The 19,364-nt window shown below is 36.3% G+C and overlaps 1 protein-coding gene across 1 annotated transcript; it reads left to right on the forward strand.

Moving 5' to 3' along the window:
- The first annotated feature begins 141 nt into the window (after positions 1-141).
- LOC136237761 (multiple epidermal growth factor-like domains protein 6) lies at positions 142-17,107 on the forward strand. Its single transcript, XM_066027977.1, has 21 exons — positions 142-247; positions 899-2,185; positions 2,491-2,676; positions 3,238-3,426; positions 4,374-4,559; positions 5,587-5,781; positions 5,999-6,184; positions 6,491-6,679; positions 6,801-6,986; positions 8,104-8,289; positions 10,214-10,399; positions 10,790-10,972; positions 12,100-12,288; positions 12,410-12,595; positions 12,988-13,170; positions 13,792-13,980; positions 14,100-14,282; positions 15,012-15,200; positions 15,904-16,086; positions 16,469-16,600; positions 16,706-17,107. Exons 1-21 carry the CDS (start codon positions 142-144, stop codon positions 16,837-16,839), a joined length of 4,833 nt encoding a protein of 1,610 aa, XP_065884049.1. The 3' UTR covers positions 16,840-17,107.
- Positions 17,108-19,364: the final 2,257 nt, after the last annotated feature.

The following is a 19,364-nucleotide window of genomic DNA, read 5'->3' on the forward strand; positions in this document are numbered from 1 at the left end:
CTAAGCATCATTAACCACAAAATCACTTAAAGCTCTTGCATCACAGAAAACAATCACAGGAACTCCAGATGGGACATTAAGAACTAGCTGGAGTTTTCCTTATAAAAGGAGCTGTCCACCAAACCTTTTAACAATTCAAATATGATGATCAAAGTGATAGCTCTTCTCTTATTGTGTTTTTTGAGCAGCACGTTGGGTGCTCCAATCTCCGAGTCAGAAGAACCTGATGCAGGACTCCATCAAAATGGTGAAAGCCTGCATCTGTGTGTACTTCTATCCATTTACTAGATGTGATGAATTGATGCCATGCATATGTATTCATTTAGGATGTACATGTAGTTATGAATTATTATTATTATTCTTGTTATTTGGACTTTATTGAATGTGTGCTGGCATATTTGGTATGTGGTCATTTGGTTAGCTATTAGAGATTTGGTGGGTTGTATAGTGGAAGTGATGTATAATGAGGTCATCACAGGCATTAGTAACAGATTTTACAACCAACCTGTCTTTGCATCAGTATTTATCAAGATATATACTTTACTATATATACCTAAAATGATTTTCCTACAAGAATAATGGAACTCTATAGTTCTCATCACAGCTATTTTAGCAAAGCATTATGAAAAAATGAATTGCAGCTACCAGTTGCATTTTAAACCCATAGCCTGTTATCTTATTATGTGACCTCTAGGTTGAAGTCATGTGTTTGTGCAGCAATGCAAGTATATACAATTATACGTACCTCCGTCTTCAATGACTTCATTTGCAGTATTGACATCACTTGACAATGATCCCTTAACCTTCTTATAATACCAGTTGCTTATGAAGTATACATTAATTCTAAAAAGTTACCCATACTATGTAACATTTATGGTTGCTTCATCCATTAATGTAGGTGGAACACTGAATGAATTTTATTTTGGATACTTTCGCAATTTTGGAGAGACACCACCACTAACATATGATATTGTTGTGACAACCACGGAGTCTGAACCAGTATTCTATAATGTTGAAATCCCTGGTTTGGGTTACTCAGATAATGGTACGGTTCAGAACTGGTTACCAATTACATTTCCTCGAGATGTGGTAGTTTCATCTATTGATGACCGTGATCATGGAATTTACCTGAAAACAAGCAGTGACAATGTAAATGTTGCAGGCTTTAATGTCCAGTCTGAAAGTGTTGATTCATTTAGAGTATTGCCAGTTACGAAACTAAATGTGGACAAATACACATACTATGCAATTTCAATCGGCGGCACTCAACCTGGCGGTCTGTTTAAGCACAGTATTCTGATAGTTGGTACTGAGGACAGCACAGCAATGGAGTTAACAGTGACACAACCAGTAGAGGTCAATGTGGATGGCAATGCTACTACTCTTGTTCCTAATACACAGTATTCATTTGAAATTGACAAGCTACAAACTGTTTACATTGCATCAATTGATGATTTGACTGGAAGCAAGATTGTTACAAATAAGCCTGTATCTGTGTTTAGTGGTCACGAAGCTGCTAGGGGATTTAGTGGTTCAGATCTTGATCACATGGTAGAACAAGTCCCACCAACTGCACTGTGGGACACAGTACATTACTTTGCTCCATTAGCTAATGACTTTATTCACACTGTCAGAATAGTGGCAGCTGAGGATTCTACAGACATCGATATTTATTGTAATGACACACTAGTGTCTTATACCATTGATGAATCACATTCTGTTTACACAACTATTCCTCCATTGTACTGTGCTATTTATTCAAATAAAAAAATTCTGGTAGCTCAATTTGGACATCACTCAGTCTTTAGCAATTCTGGTGGCACACTAATGATACAGATCCCAGGCACGTCTTATTACTCAAACAGGCTTGAGTTTACTACAAATCCTATTTCCAATTTCCAGGATCATTATTTTAATCTGGTAGTGCTGAAAGAGTATTATCAGCCTGAAAGAATCTGGTTGTTAACATCAGGTTTTATCCAGCAACTAAATAATGATGATTGGGTCCCTATTATAGTCAACAACGTCACTGTAGCATATGGTTTGCAATATCCTATCGGTAACTACAGACCGGTGGTTATAGTTCACACCAACCCAGCTGCTAAAATGACGGCATCAGTGTATGGGTTTAATGAGAATTCAGGTTATGGCCATTCTGCTGGATATAATCTGCAGACATCTGATGGTATGTCATATTGAAGATTAGGCACATGTGTTAGGCCTTGATTATATAAGCATATAGTTCTGCAGCTAACTATTTTTGTTGTATCATACACTCATCCAGGATTTTAAGCACAGCAATTTGACAAAACGCATACTCTTATGGCTGTAGCAAGCCTTGTTTAACCATCACAAGGACTACCTGTAATTTAGAGAACCTTTTGGACAACTGCAAACAATGTAATGTGTTTAAACCCATGAATTGCCTAACTTAAACTGTACAGTTAATTATATTATTTTACTACATATCATTTTTGTTTGTTGATCCAGAATGTCCAATCAAGGGACAAATAAGGAAAGAGTGTGCTTCACACCCCTTGTGTCATCGTACTTGTGACAATCTTATTGAAAGCATACCCTGTCCACTAGTATGTGTTATCAATGGATGTGAGTGTCCAACTGGAACAGTTATAGATGTGGATAAACAAGAATGTGTTATGCCAAGTGAATGTGAAGGTATGTATAATGATTATGTGAGTATTGTAAACATCTTGTGATACACTGGTGTGTAATTCAATAACAATTTCAAGCATTTGGAAAAAAGTAGTGAAATGCATGTAGCTACAGTCCGCCTAACTGCCCTATTTTGCCATAACCATTTATATGATATAAGTACAGGGATATCCCCTTGTATATGCACTCCTCTCAACTTAATGTGGTTTTGTGAAACAGTAGGAAGCAAGAATACGTAGTTTATATAATGGTATTAACCTTAATTGGCATAGGCATATGTAGCTTATTCAACCATGTACGTATACTACTGTATTCTGTAATTACTGTCACAGTATAAGAGAACCAGCATACTGTAATCTGCGTTGATAAAATAAAGGTCAACAAACCAAAGATTTTAGACTGAATCACGCATCAATATAATTTATATAGTTTAGACATGACCCAGTTTTTCTTGTATATTCTTTATAGGACTGATCATGAGTTTTAAGAGCTAATGTAGATATTCTTTTTATTTGTTAGTATATTTATTTCAGCTATTAAAGTGTGTGTTATTTTACACATCAGGTCAGGACTTGACATGTCCACGACTTGAAGAACCTGAAAATGGAGTAATTGCATGTACACGATCAGGGTTTGTTGTGGGAGATGTTTGCACCATCAGATGTGATGATGGCTTTGAACTAATTGGTAGTGACACTAGAACTTGTCTTGGTAATCAGACCTGGAGTGGAACAGAAGCAACTTGTGTACCAGGTAATTATATGGTATCATGATAGGCCCACAATGACCTGCATTTATATCAATTTAAAATGCAATGTTATGCTATAAACTATGACACTTAAGTGCACAAGATAAGTAGGAACAAATTGAACCCTACACCAACTGTGAACACTAACCAAACCTTTGCCACGGTATACCTGTACAAATAGTATGCTATAATGTTCCATGCAGCCATTCCAGGAAACCTACATAACTCATACAGTGTAATAGTGTACATGTATAGTTTTGTACAAGCACAAGTGCTCAGTGATCCAACACTCAAAATGCTATAGGGTTGCATACCTAATAGTGCAAAGTAACAATGTGACTGTTGCTCACTTACATTTTAGAAATAGTTAATTGTGTATCACTGCATAAGGAAATACTGTATTTATGAGAGGAGACTCCTAATTTTCCCACAAGTGATCTGTAGGCATAGCACATTCCGTTCAAACCTAAGTATCAAACTTTGCAGCTACGTACAAGACCACATAAATGGGATATGACATTGTTTATTCAGTAAAACCATCTACGATAATTTTATCAGAAAACATTAGTATTTGCATAGACTTTTGCGCATACACGAAATCCTCTTGAATGCTCCATTATAATGCTGATGATATTTGACTGTTCATATATCGTAGTACGTAGCATCTCAACAAAAATACAGGAAGGCCTTCTGCACTCCCTGTCAATTAAGTGTTGCTGGGTTTCAAATTTGGCTTTGCATATATCAAACCTTTGTTTGGTCTTATGTATACAACTGAGCTCAACATACAATATAGAGTTTCAGTGCAAAACAATGATCTTACTGACTGGTAAAATATAGATGTTCACAAATTTTTTTTTACGCTATTGTAATTGATTTTCTTGTCGTAATATTTGCATACTAATGCTGTTATTTGTTAATATGCTATTTCACTATTTTATCACTTATCTAGAATGTCCAATCAAGGGACAAATACGGAAAGAATGTGCTTCACACCCCTTGTGTCATTATACTTGTGACAACCTTAATGACAGCATACCCTGTCCACTAGTATGTGTTATCAATGGATGTGAGTGTCCAACTGGAACAGTTATAGATGTGGATAAAGAAGAATGTGTTGTACCAAGTGAATGCCCAGGTATGTTATGTTACAAGTTTAATTTAAAATGTTCCTTATATAAATTCTTACACTTTTAAGCTTAGGCTATTAATTTGTACATTTCATACAGTAGTGTATGTATATATACCACTTTAGCGTGGGCATTAAAAGGCGCCGCTCAGTGTTTAACTCGCGTATTGCCCGGGCAATATCATGGGAAAGTAGTTTGCGAATGACTTTGATACCCAGCCAGTTCAAAGAATCGATGCGCTTTGACTCGTTATATTGAGCGACATAGAGCTTTGTATTGTGGGATTCGTTTTTGTAGAGGTTGCTAAGCTTAGTACATAGGCTAAGATAGAGTAGTTGGTTGATAATGAAGGCACAAAATAATTGTTTGGGCGATTGTGGATGCGTATTTCTACCCACCGCGTATCAGCCTTTGAACAGACCACGGAACAGCAAAGCTACTACGAAACAGGTTAGTAACTTACAGTTCTAAGTACTTAACTTAATATAATAACTTACTTACTGTCCCAATAGCGAAGTTAGTTGGCTTAACTTACTACAAAAATGATAACAATATAAACTCCATCCCACAATCGCAAGTTTTCTAACATTGCATGTTGAAGCATAGTAACGTATTAATGACGTTTTAACGTATGGGCAACGTTTTGATGGCTATTAGCCCACGCTATTAAAACCACAATCGATCTTCAGATGCTACTGTATAAAACAAATGGGATGAGTTCTCATTAGTTCTTTCACCTATTAGGTGAGTGCGCCCCAAGTGATATATATCACTTGTACCATGGCTGCTTGGGATTTTGCTGACATATACACCCGCAGCCCTCGGGCCTGCGGCCCTCAGGCTTTGGGTGTATATATCAGCAAAATCCCTTACAGCCGTGGTATAACTATTACATAAACTCAAGCTGGCAAGCAAATTTTACAGAGAACTTTCATGTCATTCAAGCAAAATTCCAAAAGACAAAAACCGACAAATACATATCACAACCACTGATGTGTTTACAGCCATTATAATACTATTACAATTTATCACTAGACCAGTTTCTAACATGTCCACCACTTGAAGAACCTGAAAATGGAGCAATTGTATGTACACGATCAGGGTTTGTTGTGGGAGATGTTTGTGTTATCGGATGTGATGATGGCTATGAACTGATGGGTAGTAACACTAGAACTTGTCTTGGTAATCAGACCTGGAGTGGAACAGAGGCAATATGTGTAGAATCACCAGGTGAGTGTTTTGATTTTTTTTGTACACACGTATACAGCACAAAACCAAAATTGAACTGTTGTCCATATTATTCAAGTGGACAGATACACATCTTGATGCCTGATACAAATCAATGCTGATGAATTTTTTTTTTAGTTTCTGCATATTTATAATGCAATTGTGTTTGGTCTATATGGTTACATGTTGCTCAAAAGCTCTTTATTTATCACTTATCTAGAATGTCCAATCAAGGGACAAATACGGAAAGAGTGTGCTTCACACCCCTTGTGTCATCATACTTGTGACAACCTTAATGAAAGCAGACCCTGTCCACTAGTATGTGTTATCAATGGATGTGAGTGTCCAACTGGAACAGTCATAGATGTGGATAAGAGAGAGTGCGTTGCGCCAAGCAAATGTCCAGGTAAGTTATGTCATACAAGCTTATTTAACACAGAGCTATTAATATGTACATTCATACTACATGCAGATAAATTCAAACTTACAAGCAAATTTGACCTTTCAAAAAAATGGCTTAAAGTTAACCATGTATATATTTTGACCAGTGTTGATTTTCATTAATTCTCCACTGGAGGGTGGGAGGGAGTGAGGAAGGATAAAACATACAATATTTGACCATTGTTGTCTTTGCAATCTTTATAAATAGCACACTTACAACTTCTCCTTCACTTAACTGCTGGTCTAGCAATTGTCATTGTATTATTACTAGACCAGTTGCTAACATGTCCACCACTTGAAGAACCTGAAAATGGAACAATTGCTTGTACACGATCAGGGTTTGTTGTGGGAGATGTTTGTGTCATTGGATGTAATGATGGTTTTGAGCTAATTGGCAGCAACACTAGGACTTGCCTTGGTAATCAGACTTGGAGTGGAATAGAGGCAACTTGTATACCAGGTAAGTTTCATCTAATGTTTTGTTGTATATGATTTGATGGAGTCGGTGTTTACGCCACTTCAATATGCTAAAAATTATAAGTATATTGTTGTTTGATACCTATAATATTTTGCTTGTCTAGTATGTCCAATCAAGGGACAAATACGGAAAGAGTGTGCCTCCCTTCCTTCATGTCATCATACTTGTGACAGTCTTAATGAAAGTATACCCTGTCCACGAGTATGTGTTATCAATGGATGTGAGTGTCCAACTGGAACAGTCATAGATGTGGATAAACAAGAATGTGTTGTGCCAAGTGAATGTGAAGGTACAGTATATTGTGTTGTGTAAAAGAAAAGTGAACTAATAGACTAACAGAGATATCATTAGTTTGCTGCTTAAAGTTGATAATTTATAAAGGAAGTATGTTGATATTTTAGTTAAAGCATGCTTTCAGGTAAATACCCTTGTTTCAGTTGCTTCAAAAACATTGTAAGCCATAGTAAAAGTGTACACAATTATTGCAATTATTTTCTTGTTGTAAAATTCATATGCAAAAATTATATAATTATGCTGGCAGTTTTAAGACTAGGTTAAAACATTATCTTTTTTTGTAATTAGGTTTATTGATTTTGTAATTATTAAGTAGTTCATGTTCCTTTTGTATTTGTTTGTGTGTAATTGTACATGTGAATGTATGTTCTGTGTTGGGGATCACCTTGTACAGGCAGTATTGCCTTTTGTGTTACCCATCTTTGGAAAAATTGATAATAATAATAATAATAATAATTATGAATTTTATTACACATGCAATTTTTTTTGCAAAAGATTGAGATACTCTAATAGAGCAGTAAACCTTTTTGTCGTATTGTGTACACACCAGCGTTGAAACTGGGTCACCACTGCTGACCCGGATGACCCACTGACCCGGATTAATTAAAGCCGAGGCGTGCGATAGAGCTATGTTTCGGCTAGTCTCGAGCGAGCGAGACTACCTTTTCGAGCGTTCGATTCGTGTTGAGTAAACAGGGGCGGATCCAGACTTCTAGAATTGCAACTTCAGCGTAGGTGTAGGTTGAAGACCAAAAAAAAAAAAAAATGGTCATCATCTTCTAACAATAGCTACCCCTCACCATAGATACCCTTAATTTCGTGCTACATACTGCACTTACTAATAAATGGGCGTAGCTGAGTGTATGTTTGTAACGCGATAAGTGGGTGTGGCTCACGAAAGAGCTACGCGATAGCGTTTATAAGTTTCCACGTCGTCAAACGAACAATTTTCGTTTCTCACGTGATCCAATCCGGGTCAGACCCGGATGACCCGGAGAAAATGTGACCCGGTTGACCCGGATGACCCGACCCGGTTTCAACGCTGGTACACACTAATGCTGTTATTTGATGTTTATATGCAATTTCACTATTTTTATCACTTCTCTCTACAGCATGTCCAATCAAGGGACAAATAAGGAAAGAGTGTGCCTCCCTTCCTTCATGTCATCGTACTTGTGACAGTCTTAATGAAAGTATACCCTGTCCACTAATATGTGTTATCAATGGATGTGAGTGTCCAACTGGAACAGTCATAGATGTGGATAAACAAGAATGTGTTGTGCCAAGTGAATGTGAAGGTACAGTGTATTGTGTGTTTTGTGTTAAAGGAAATTAAACTAGCAGAGATATTATTATACTTTGCTGTTTATAGTTAATAATTTATGCTCTCAGGAAAATACCCTATAAGCAGTGCTGTTTCAGTTGCTTAAAAACATTGTGAGCCACAGTAAAAGTGTACACAATTATTCTTTCATTGTAAAATTCGTAAATATGGAATTTCTTACACACACAAGTTTTTGCAAAGATTGATATACTCTAATAGAGCAGTCATTCATGTAAATTATACAATATTTTTGCATTTTTATCATGAATTTTGTGTGCAAAAAATGTGAATTATGGCATCTTGTGATACACTGGTGTGTAATTCAATAATACTTCCAGACATTTGGCAAAAATTAAAGTAGCAATACTGATGAAAGCTACAATCCTAACTGCCACACAGCATTAATTTTATGATTATATATACATTCCTAAAGTTATGTGCATGGTTTTTGCATGCAACACACATTAGCAATATTCTGAACTTAGGTGCAATGCAAAACAATAATCATACTAACTTTTGTTAAAATTGATGTTTATAAACTTTTTTACATAAGGCCCCTATTTGGTGATTATTAGTTTCTCATCCACCGCCTGCATCCTTCTTAAGCTACTGCATGGTAAGCCATTATTTACTTTGTGTAGGGGCATAGCCAGGATTATTTTGAAGGGGGTTCGGATTTAAAGTGGCCGGAATGTCTTAAGGGGAAGGCCTGGGTGCTTCCCCTAGACCATGTTTGAACGAAAATGATGCATACACAAAATGTGCCCTTAAGCAGTAACATTAAAAGGTGTTTGTGCATCTAACTAGCTAAAACCTACACACTGCTGTTTATGCAGCTTATAGAAACTATAAACCTATTGTAAAACTAACTAATCTTCACTTCCCGACAGCATACTGACAGCCAACTTCAATTCTATTTCCTAGCACACGGAAGCCCTCCACATTCGAGTTCCTTAGTTGGCAATACTTCTTTCCAGCTATATACATTATTCTCGGCCGGTCCCTCCTGTTGATGGTCAATAACTTCAGACTTGGCTTGTACTCCAATATGTTCGAGACATCACGTGACCACAACATGTATGTAATAAAATTAATAAACAAACAATTCATCAGGAATATACATCAACAATTCACAGTTCGTACTAACCTGACACATGTATAACACGACCACTCAAGTTTAGCAACTGCTGCCTTAAGCTTGTAATATGTCTCAACCAACCAACCACTGAACAGTCCTTCGCCGTTTCACCCGCGCCATTCATCATGTGCACAATTGATCACGGGGTGCAATAGGTATGATTTGCAGGGTTCAGCATTAATGTGATGTGACCCTCAAGAGTAGTACAGAGGAGCGCCAGTTGGAAAGTAGCTACCGGAGAGCTCCAGGGCTGTAAGATTTAGTGTGATTTTTAATTTTAAAAAATTCTGCTTCTGAAAGGGGGGTTCATCCGAACTATCCGAACCCCCCTGCCTACGCCCTTGCTGTGCATGCTCAGAAGAACACGTGATACCAAACTGATATATTTTTTTGTTGATGAACACTACAATGCACTATATATCGCCAGGAGAACTGTTGTTTTCCTTAGCAAATTGCTGCAGTACCAGTTGCAATCGTGTTCTATCGACTTCATCAAAACAGGCTTTCAGTTGGCTATTGAAAAACAGTTGGCGATCACGAAAAGTAGAATCAGCTGGTGAAGGAAATGTTTGTAGTAAGAAAGAAAGACAATTTGGACAAGGTCTGTACATCACTATGTTAATATTATAAAATAATGGCATAATGGTAATACCCTCCCGCCCGCATCATAATAATTAGAAAGGCTGGATGAGAAACTAATAATCACCAAATAGGGGCCTAATGCTACTATGCAATTTCACTATTTTTATCACTTATCTAGAATGTCCAATCAAGGGACAAATACGGAAAGAGTGTGCTTCACATCCTTCATGTCATCGTACTTGTGACAATCTTAATGAAAGCATACCCTGTCCACTAGTATGTGTTATCAATGGATGTGAGTGTCCTACTGGAACAGTCTTGGATGTGGATAAACAAGAATGTGTTGTGCCAAGTGAATGTGAAGGTACAGTATATTGTGTTGTGTTAAAGAAAAGTGAACTAACAGACTAACAGAGATATCATTAGTTTGCTGCTTAAAGTTGATAATTTATAAAGGAAGTATGTTGATATTTTAGTTAAAGCATGCTTTCAGATAAACACCCTATAAGTAGTGCTGTTTCAGTTGTTTCAAAAACATTGTAAGCCACGGTAAAAGTGTATACAATTATTTTCTTGTTACAAAATTCATATGCAAAAATTATATGATTATGAATTTTATTACACCTGCACATTTTTGCAAAAGATTGAGATACTCTAATAGAGCAGAAAACCTTTTTGTCATATTGTGTACGCACTAATGTTGTTATTTGATGTTTATATGCAATTTCACTATTTTTATCACTTATCTCTACAGCATGTCCAATCAAGGGACAAATAAGGAAAGAATGTGCTTCACATCCCTTGTGTCATCGTACCTGTAATGATGATGGTAGTAGACCTTGTCCTGCAATTTGTATAGACAATGGATGTGAGTGTCCAACTGGAACAGTCATAGATGTGGTTAACAAAGAGTGTGTTGGTCCAAGTGACTGTGAAGGTATGCAAACTACACAATTATGTGTGTGACATGCTACGTATATAACATGCATAATAAGCATACATGTTATATAAAATTTAGCCATTTTATTATAATGAGAAATATTTTGCTGATAACAACTTACACATTCCTGTTTTAATTGCAATTTTAAACCTTATAATATGCTCCATTGCTTCAATGCCATGTGACTCAAATTTAGTATTTACAAAATCGTGCCATTCATTTAATCTATCATCTACACAAATACGACCACATTACAGAGTATTGTAATCATTTAAATTGGTTGAAGTTCTCTCACCTTATCAACTTTAGCTCTATTTGTACTGTGTTTCATCAGTACCACTCCACAAGAGGGATTCCACTTCTCCCTCCAATTCAATTTGGCAATAAGACTAACTACAACACTAGGACTGCACTATATTCTGCCAACCCGGTCAAATGTCATTTAAAATTTACTCAAGGGTTTTTTTTTTTGGTACAAAGCCACTCATTTGTAGAATTTCTTGCATGCTGACATTAAAGAACTTCACTCTATTAGAGACTTTCTAGACTATGCGAATAGCCATTTCTTGTCATCTATGTAATTCTTCAATGTTGCGTGTGTGTGTGTGTGCGTGTGCGTGCGTGTGTGTGTGTGTGTGTGTGTGTGTGTGTGTGTGTGTGTGTGTGGTGTAATGTTTGCTATTGTTTTGCTTTGTGTTTGTATATGCAGGATGTTTAGCTTCTTGTTGTAGCTGTTTTGTATCACTCCAACAAGGAGGAAGGGCATTGTGCCGCACGTATAAATTCTCTACCCTATTCTGATTTACATGAGAAACATTTAAGTCATACAAACTTAGTAGTACATTAGCATGATACTCCCAAGGGAATTTTGCTAAATAATCAAAATTAAGTTCAGTAAGTAAGTTTACTGCTATTATGGTGTGTTACAGAGCTCATTCCTTTTTGTGTCTGTTTTACAAAGATCTAACTAGCTATACTCCATAACCCACAGCAATAAAACATGACAATATGACTACAAACAAGACAAAATAACTTTCATCCTATTCACCATACTGTTTCTGTATTCTGAAGCCACCTATAGGATTTCATATTTAGCTGTAACAGTGTGTTATTTTATACATCAGATCAGGACTTGACATGTCCACCACTTGAAGAACCTGAGAATGGAACCATTGCTTGTACACGATCAGGGCTGGTTGTGGGAGATGTTTGTGTCATCAGATGTGATGATGGCTTTGACCTGATTGGTAGTGACACTAGAACTTGTCTTGGTAATCAGACTTGGAGTGGAACAGAGGCAACTTGTGTACCAGGTAAGTTTCATCTAATGTTTTGTTGTATATGATTTGATGGAGTTGGCGTTTACACCACTTCAATATGCTAAAAATTATAAGTACATTGTTGTTTGATATCTATAATATTTTGCTTGTCTAGCATGTCCAATCAAGGGACAAATAAGGAAAGAGTGTGCCTCCCTTCCTTCATGTCATCGTACTTGTGACAATCTTAATGAAAGCATACCCTGTCCACTAGTATGTGTTATCGATGGATGTGAGTGTCCAACTGGAACAGTCATTGATGTGGATAAACAAGAATGTGTTGTGCCAAGTGAATGTCCAGGTGTGTATATTGTGTTGTGTTAAAGAAAAGTGAACTAACAGACTAACAGAGATATCATTAGTTCACTGTTTAAAGTTGATAATTTAAAAAGGAAGTAAGTGGAAATTTTAGTTAAAGCATGCTTTCAGGTTAATACCCTATAAGCAATGCTGTAGTTGCTTCAAAAACATAGCGTGCCACAGTAAATGTGTACACATATTCTTTTGTTGTAAAATTCATATGCAAAAATTATATGATTTTTTACACCTGTGAATTTTGCTAAACATTGAGATACTGTAATAGAGTAGTCATTCATCATAAACTTTTTATTTTCTTGTCATATTGTGTACACACTAATGCTGTTATTTGATGTTTATATGCAATTTCACTATTTTTATCACTTATCTCTACAGCATGTCCAATCAAGGGACAAATAAGGAAAGAATGTGCTTCACACCCCTTGTGTCATCGTACCTGTAACGACGATGGTAGTAGACCTTGTCCTGCAGTTTGTATAGACAATGGATGTGAGTGTCCAACTGGAACAGTCATAGATGTGGTTAACAGAGAGTGTATTGCTCCGAGTGACTGTGAAGGTATGCAAACTACACAATCATGTGTATGACACACTACGTCTATAACATGCATAATAAGCATGCTAATATATATATATGTTATATAAAATTTAGCCATTTTATTGTATTGAGAAATAGTTTGCTGGTAACAACTTTCACATTCCTGTTTGAATTGCAATTTTAAACCTTATATGTGCTACATTGCTTATTTTCACTATCAAGCCTGAACAAAATAAATCTCCACTCCTTTTCCCCCAAGACTATTATCCCTGAATGGAATTCTCTACCCTATTCTGATTTACATGTGAGATTGATAGAGACATTTAAGTAATACTTACTTAGTAATTATATAGTTACATTAGCGTGATACCCCAAGGGTTTTTTGCTAAATAAATAAATAAACCATAATTAAGTTCAGTGTGCAGGTTTACTGCTTTTATATTACAGAGCTCATTCCTTTTTGTGTCTGTTTTACAGAGATCTAACTAGCTATATTCCATAACCCACAGCAATAAAACATGACAATACGACTACAAACAAGACAAAACAACTTTCATCCTATTCACCATACTGTTTCTGTATTCAGAAGCCACCTATAGGATTTCATAATTAGCTGTAATAGTGTGTTATTTTATACACTAGATCAAGACTTGACATGTCCACCACTTGAAGAACCTGAGAATGGAACAATTGCTTGTACACGATCAGGGCTGGTTGTGGGAGATGTTTGTGTCATCAGATGTGATGATGGCTTTGACCTGATTGGTAGTGACACTAGAACTTGTCTTGGTAATCAGACCTGGAGTGGAACAGAGGCAACCTGTGTACCAGGTATGTTTTGTCAAATGTTTTGATGTATGACTAGATTGAACTGGTGTTTACACCAATTCAAAGCTATATATACATTATTGTTTGATACCTATTCACTAACCTTAATATTTGTTATCTAGCATGTCCAATCAAGGGACAAATAAGGAAAGAGTGTGCTTCACATCCTTCATGTCATCGTACTTGTGACAAACTTGGTGGTGGAGCCTGTCCACAAATATGTATAATAAATGGATGTGAGTGTCCAGCTGGAACTGTCATAGATGAGGAAAAAGGAGAGTGTGTTGCTCCAAGTGAATGTGAAGGTATGTTATCACCACAAATTATGCTGTTATTTACAGCTAGGTACCACGCAATAACTGCCGTACATTTCCAGTAAATTCTTTGAAGTATGGCTTCACTGGGATATAATATCGGTTGTATTTATACACTGCAAGCCCAGTGAAATAGGATGCATAACAAATTAAATATTAGCTACATTTCGCCAATGCTAGCATTATAATGCACCATGCAGCATATGACTCAATGATGACCTCAGACATATGGCAAACTGGCAAATTATTAAGCCATATGTACCTAGCAGCTGCAATCCTAATTTTCTTCCTATTTCACCACAAACATTTCCGATATTATTATACGTACACACTCATGAAGTTTTTGTAAATTTTGTGAATACACAAATAACTAACTGCAATAAGAACAGCTGCCATGCATTCCATACAAAACCCAAATATATGGCTGACCATGGTAATGTATATTATTTCACCTTTGCAACAAAATAGTGTTTATTTATTTATTTATTATCTATTTCATCCAAATAGGAAGGGGTGGCACCAAAAGGCTAGGTGTTCCTGATTAAGAGAACTAGAATACCGTATCTTAAGTCTTGTGTAGATTAATTAACCATTGTGTGTGCTGCACTAGCTATAGGATTTCACATCTTAGGAAATATTAATCCATAACTAGTTGGTTGTTTTGGTTTAGCTCTTCATTCATTGAATAGTGTCAGTGCACAGTTTATCTTTGTACATCAGGTCAGGACTTAACGTGTCCACCACTTGAAGAACCTGACAATGGAACAATTGCTTGTACACGATCAGGGTTTGTTGTAGGAGATGTTTGTGTCATCAGATGTGATGATGGCTTTGACCTGATTGGTAGTGACACTAGAGCTTGTCTTGGTAATCAGACCTGGAGTGGAACAGAGGCAGCCTGTGTACCAGGTGGGTGTGCTGTAATATGTAAGATCATAGTCTGTACATGTTTGCAACTTTTATATTCACTGTCATTTCATAAGTATACACTAGTGATGCACCAATAAGAGATTTTGGAGGTTTTCCAATTAATCAGTACTGAAATTCACATAATGGTTGATACCAATAACTGATCTTATGTTGAAAATTACCAAAAGTTCACATGTGTTTTGCAAAATTACCATTTTAAACTTTATTTTTATGAAAACAATGTCATCATGGTGAGTAAAATTAATCAGCTAATTTATCTGCTAATAATTACCAATACCGATATTGCTGAAATGTATATAATCGATAAACCAATTTACCGAGTAATTAATGTTGCAGCTTCACTACCACTAAAGTTAAAAATAGTCTATTCATGATCACGTGACTGAATGATTGAGTGTCCTATAGAACAGGCATTCTGAACTTCAAGGCTAAAAAGCAGGAGCTGCTTGCATTTAAAAGAGACGTGAGAGCTAACTAATGGGAATTAATTAAGTTCTTGAAAGGATCTTCAGTATAAGTAATTAGCTATATAGCTGTCAGCAATTTTATCATGGCTTAACTATAAGTATTTTTTAATATCATGTTAGCCACTTGCATTAGTGTCAACATAATTATGTTATGCTTTTGTGCATACAGTTAATTTTATATTTGTCACAAGATTTGGATTTTTTCACATATTTAGAATGTCCGGTTATGGGACAAGAAAGAAAAGAATGCGCTTCACATCCTTCATGTCATCGTACTTGTGACAAACTTGGTGGTGGAGCCTGTCCACAAATATGTATAATAAATGGATGTGAGTGTCCAACTGGAACTGTTATAGATGAGGATGAAAATAAATGCATTGCTCCAAGTGAATGCAAAGGTTTGTGTAAAGATGTTAGTGTACTGGACTGTAGTATAAATACATGACCAATATACACTCTTCTTATTTTACTGATACATTTTATTCTATCATCACACAATCGTAGTAAGACGGTAATAGTATAGGTAAAGGAAGCATGGTAAGAAGGCATTCACAGATAAGGAAGAAAATATCTACTCAAAATTCTGGCTTGATATCCAAGCTCCTAGCTCCAATATTTGCAGTAAAGTATATAATGAAACTAATATGAAGTCCTCGTGGACGTGTTGCTATGTGTGTATGATACTTCATCCTACAGCAACATTTTTTCCTGATAACATGTACATCTTACACTAGCACCATAGATATCACCACCTTTAAAGCAATTCTTGTTCTGTTTTAGTTTGCACTATAGATGCTGTCATTGCGGATGTTGAAGTGGAGAGAAAAACTGCAACAGTTACGTTCTCAGCTGATCCAGGTCATCCTGAGGTAGCATACAGTTGCAGATTGGATGATGGCAACTTTGAGGATTGTGAGTTCCAGTCATTATATACTTCACAGTATACCACAATTATATACATTACTTCAATATAATTTATTAAATGGTGTATCCACACATTTCATCTATCTGTCACAGGTACAAGCCCAATGATTTACAGGAACTTGTCAGTAGGACATCATCGTGTTACTGTGAAAGCTGCTTGTCCTGATGAGTCCAACAAAGGAAGGGAGGAGGTCAACTTCAGAATTCGCCGCCAAAGAAGAAACTAAATTATCAATTTTCTAAAACTGAAATTTTACCATTTGTTTAGGCTGGTAATAGACACACAAGAATGAGTAATTATTCACAATTTGTTATAATCGTACGTTTCACACTTGCACATAACTCAACATATACCATACAATTTTTGCATATCAGTTACACCACAACAGTGTGTATTGACTGAAGCTAAATACAATTGTTTTCACACATATTTTGTAAAAAAAACTGCATTTTTGTTTACTGAAGAACTGTATCAATAATATTTAGCACTTGTTAGGAGTTTGGTAACTATGTAGTAAGAAAATACTCATCAATAAATGCTACATTTTTAGTTTGTGATTTAGTAGCTAGAGCTAAATTTAATGCATGTCTTATTTGTGCATGCATGCAATTAATTGTGCAGCACATACATGTAAGTCCATCAAACTTCATATTTTCCCATTTTACATACATCTTCTGTGAAGTGTAATGTTTATTAAGTACTTTAGATTGTCTCTCAAATGAACATGTATCATGAAATCTCAAGAATTGGACCAAAAATATGGTCTTATTGATGCAGGGGCGGATCCAGGAGCTGGCAAGGGGAGGGGCACAAACAGGCCAAGTTGTAGGTGGTTGGGGAGAGCCAGATTCTCTTGTTATAGTATGTTCACGTTGAGCTGAATCCTCAAAAACATTTAATAACTCATGGATGCAATCATACACGATTTTGAGTGATTTGGCTCATTTGTAGTACTGCTTGACCCGCTAAAAATATTTTTTGTTCAAATGTCTGACATAATATTTACGGCCAATCAAAATTTTCACAATACATAGCCATATAAGTGCAGTGTCCATTACAGCCCTTTCCCGAACTTGTAATGGAGCCAAACTGTACGTGTCTGTTGTTGACACCTTTGCTGTTACCAATAATCATCTGGTTGGCTGAAATGTTAACTCTGCTGAGATAAAATCCACTTTTAATTTTTAGCTGTTTTTTCAGGATTCAGCTCAACGTGAACATACTGTAGTTGCCGCACTTTTGAAGCAGCAAATAATACACCTTTTAGTAGTATCTCACTGTTGATTTTTTGGCCTTTGCAGATGGTTGTGAAGTTTGAAAGGCTCTGAATGTCTATAACGATAGCAAAATGATAATTATTTTTAGAGGCGCTTAGTACGCACGAAAGTGTTTTTCATAGCTAAATTGACTTTGGTTTGCTTTGATTTCAGGTGAATCTGTAATAAATGCTAGTAAAATGTGCATATTTTCATGAGTTTTATAAGCTGATCTTGGCCTGACATAAAGTTTAGTATTTTCAGAAGTATGGCTCCTCCACAAGGTGAGGGGGGGGGAGGCATTTGCCCCAAATGCCCCATCCTGGATCCGCCATTGTGATGAGGTGAGGAATTAGTAGCTACTGCCTATAGTTCAACTTGACATGGTCCCTACTCACTATAATGAGGTGGGCATACCAAAGGTTTTACCTCATGTACTGGTCTGCTTGTAAGAGCTTCATAAGATAAATTTTATCATCATAATTCATCAAAAGCACCTTTGAATGTATGCACAGTGAAACATCTCTTAGCAGCCACCTCTTTGTTAAGACCAACTGATTATAGTGAATGTGCATAATGTTTCATTATCAAAAAAGCTACACATTAACACCCATCATGTCATCATACTGGCAGTTAAGATCATTATCTGATGTGTTTTCCCGCAGTTAGTACTTGGAGAAATAATCCACCTGTATAAAATGCTGCATACATATGTAGTCTGGTAAGTTAGGGCACAACATGCACAATACAGATACTGTATGCTGACTGCAACAAGTGTGCGTACTATAGCTATGATATACCTCAAATATCCAGGGTCCTGTTTCTGGATAATATCTATAGCCAACAGCTTTGGTCACCTCGTAACTTAGAAGAAACTTAATAGGGAGGAACTGTAGCATAATATGCATGTCTGTATGTATGTAATCTATAGTTGTGGTTGTAATTGTATGCTTGTAATTCCTTACGTAGCTGGTGCATCACATGTTGTCATGTTATTGTACTTCTTCAAGGCGGTTGTGTTTTAGCCTTTCATGATTGTACTGTGAATTGTAACTTGTATGCTGTTGAGATTGACAGTGGCTAATAAACCCTCAATTCACTCTCTGGATACAAATAACTACATGAAATTGACAGTGAGAAAACATCCTGACTGCCTGGCAGACTCCTGTAAGTAAGTGCACACAGCCATGCATTATTAAAATTTATTAGCATCAACATCATTGCAGCCATTTCTTGGCTGCCTGCCACCTTTGACTTCACATTTTACACCCAGGATTTTTAAGGCTGCACCATTTTTCACAACTTGGTTGTTTTTGTGCAGATTTCACTTCTTTTTGTACTTTATAAGGCCCCAAAACCAGCCTATGGCTGACTTTAAGGTTTGTTTTTACTCACAGTTCTTCTTTTCTATACAGACACAATGATGATTATTGAAGACAGACTTATGATGCTGTGCAAAGAAGTTCACTAAATAGAGCTAGCAAAACAAGTGTAA

Source organism: Dysidea avara, chromosome 11, assembly GCF_963678975.1.
Source record: "Dysidea avara chromosome 11, odDysAvar1.4, whole genome shotgun sequence".
NCBI classification, from domain to species: domain Eukaryota; kingdom Metazoa; phylum Porifera; class Demospongiae; order Dictyoceratida; family Dysideidae; genus Dysidea; species Dysidea avara.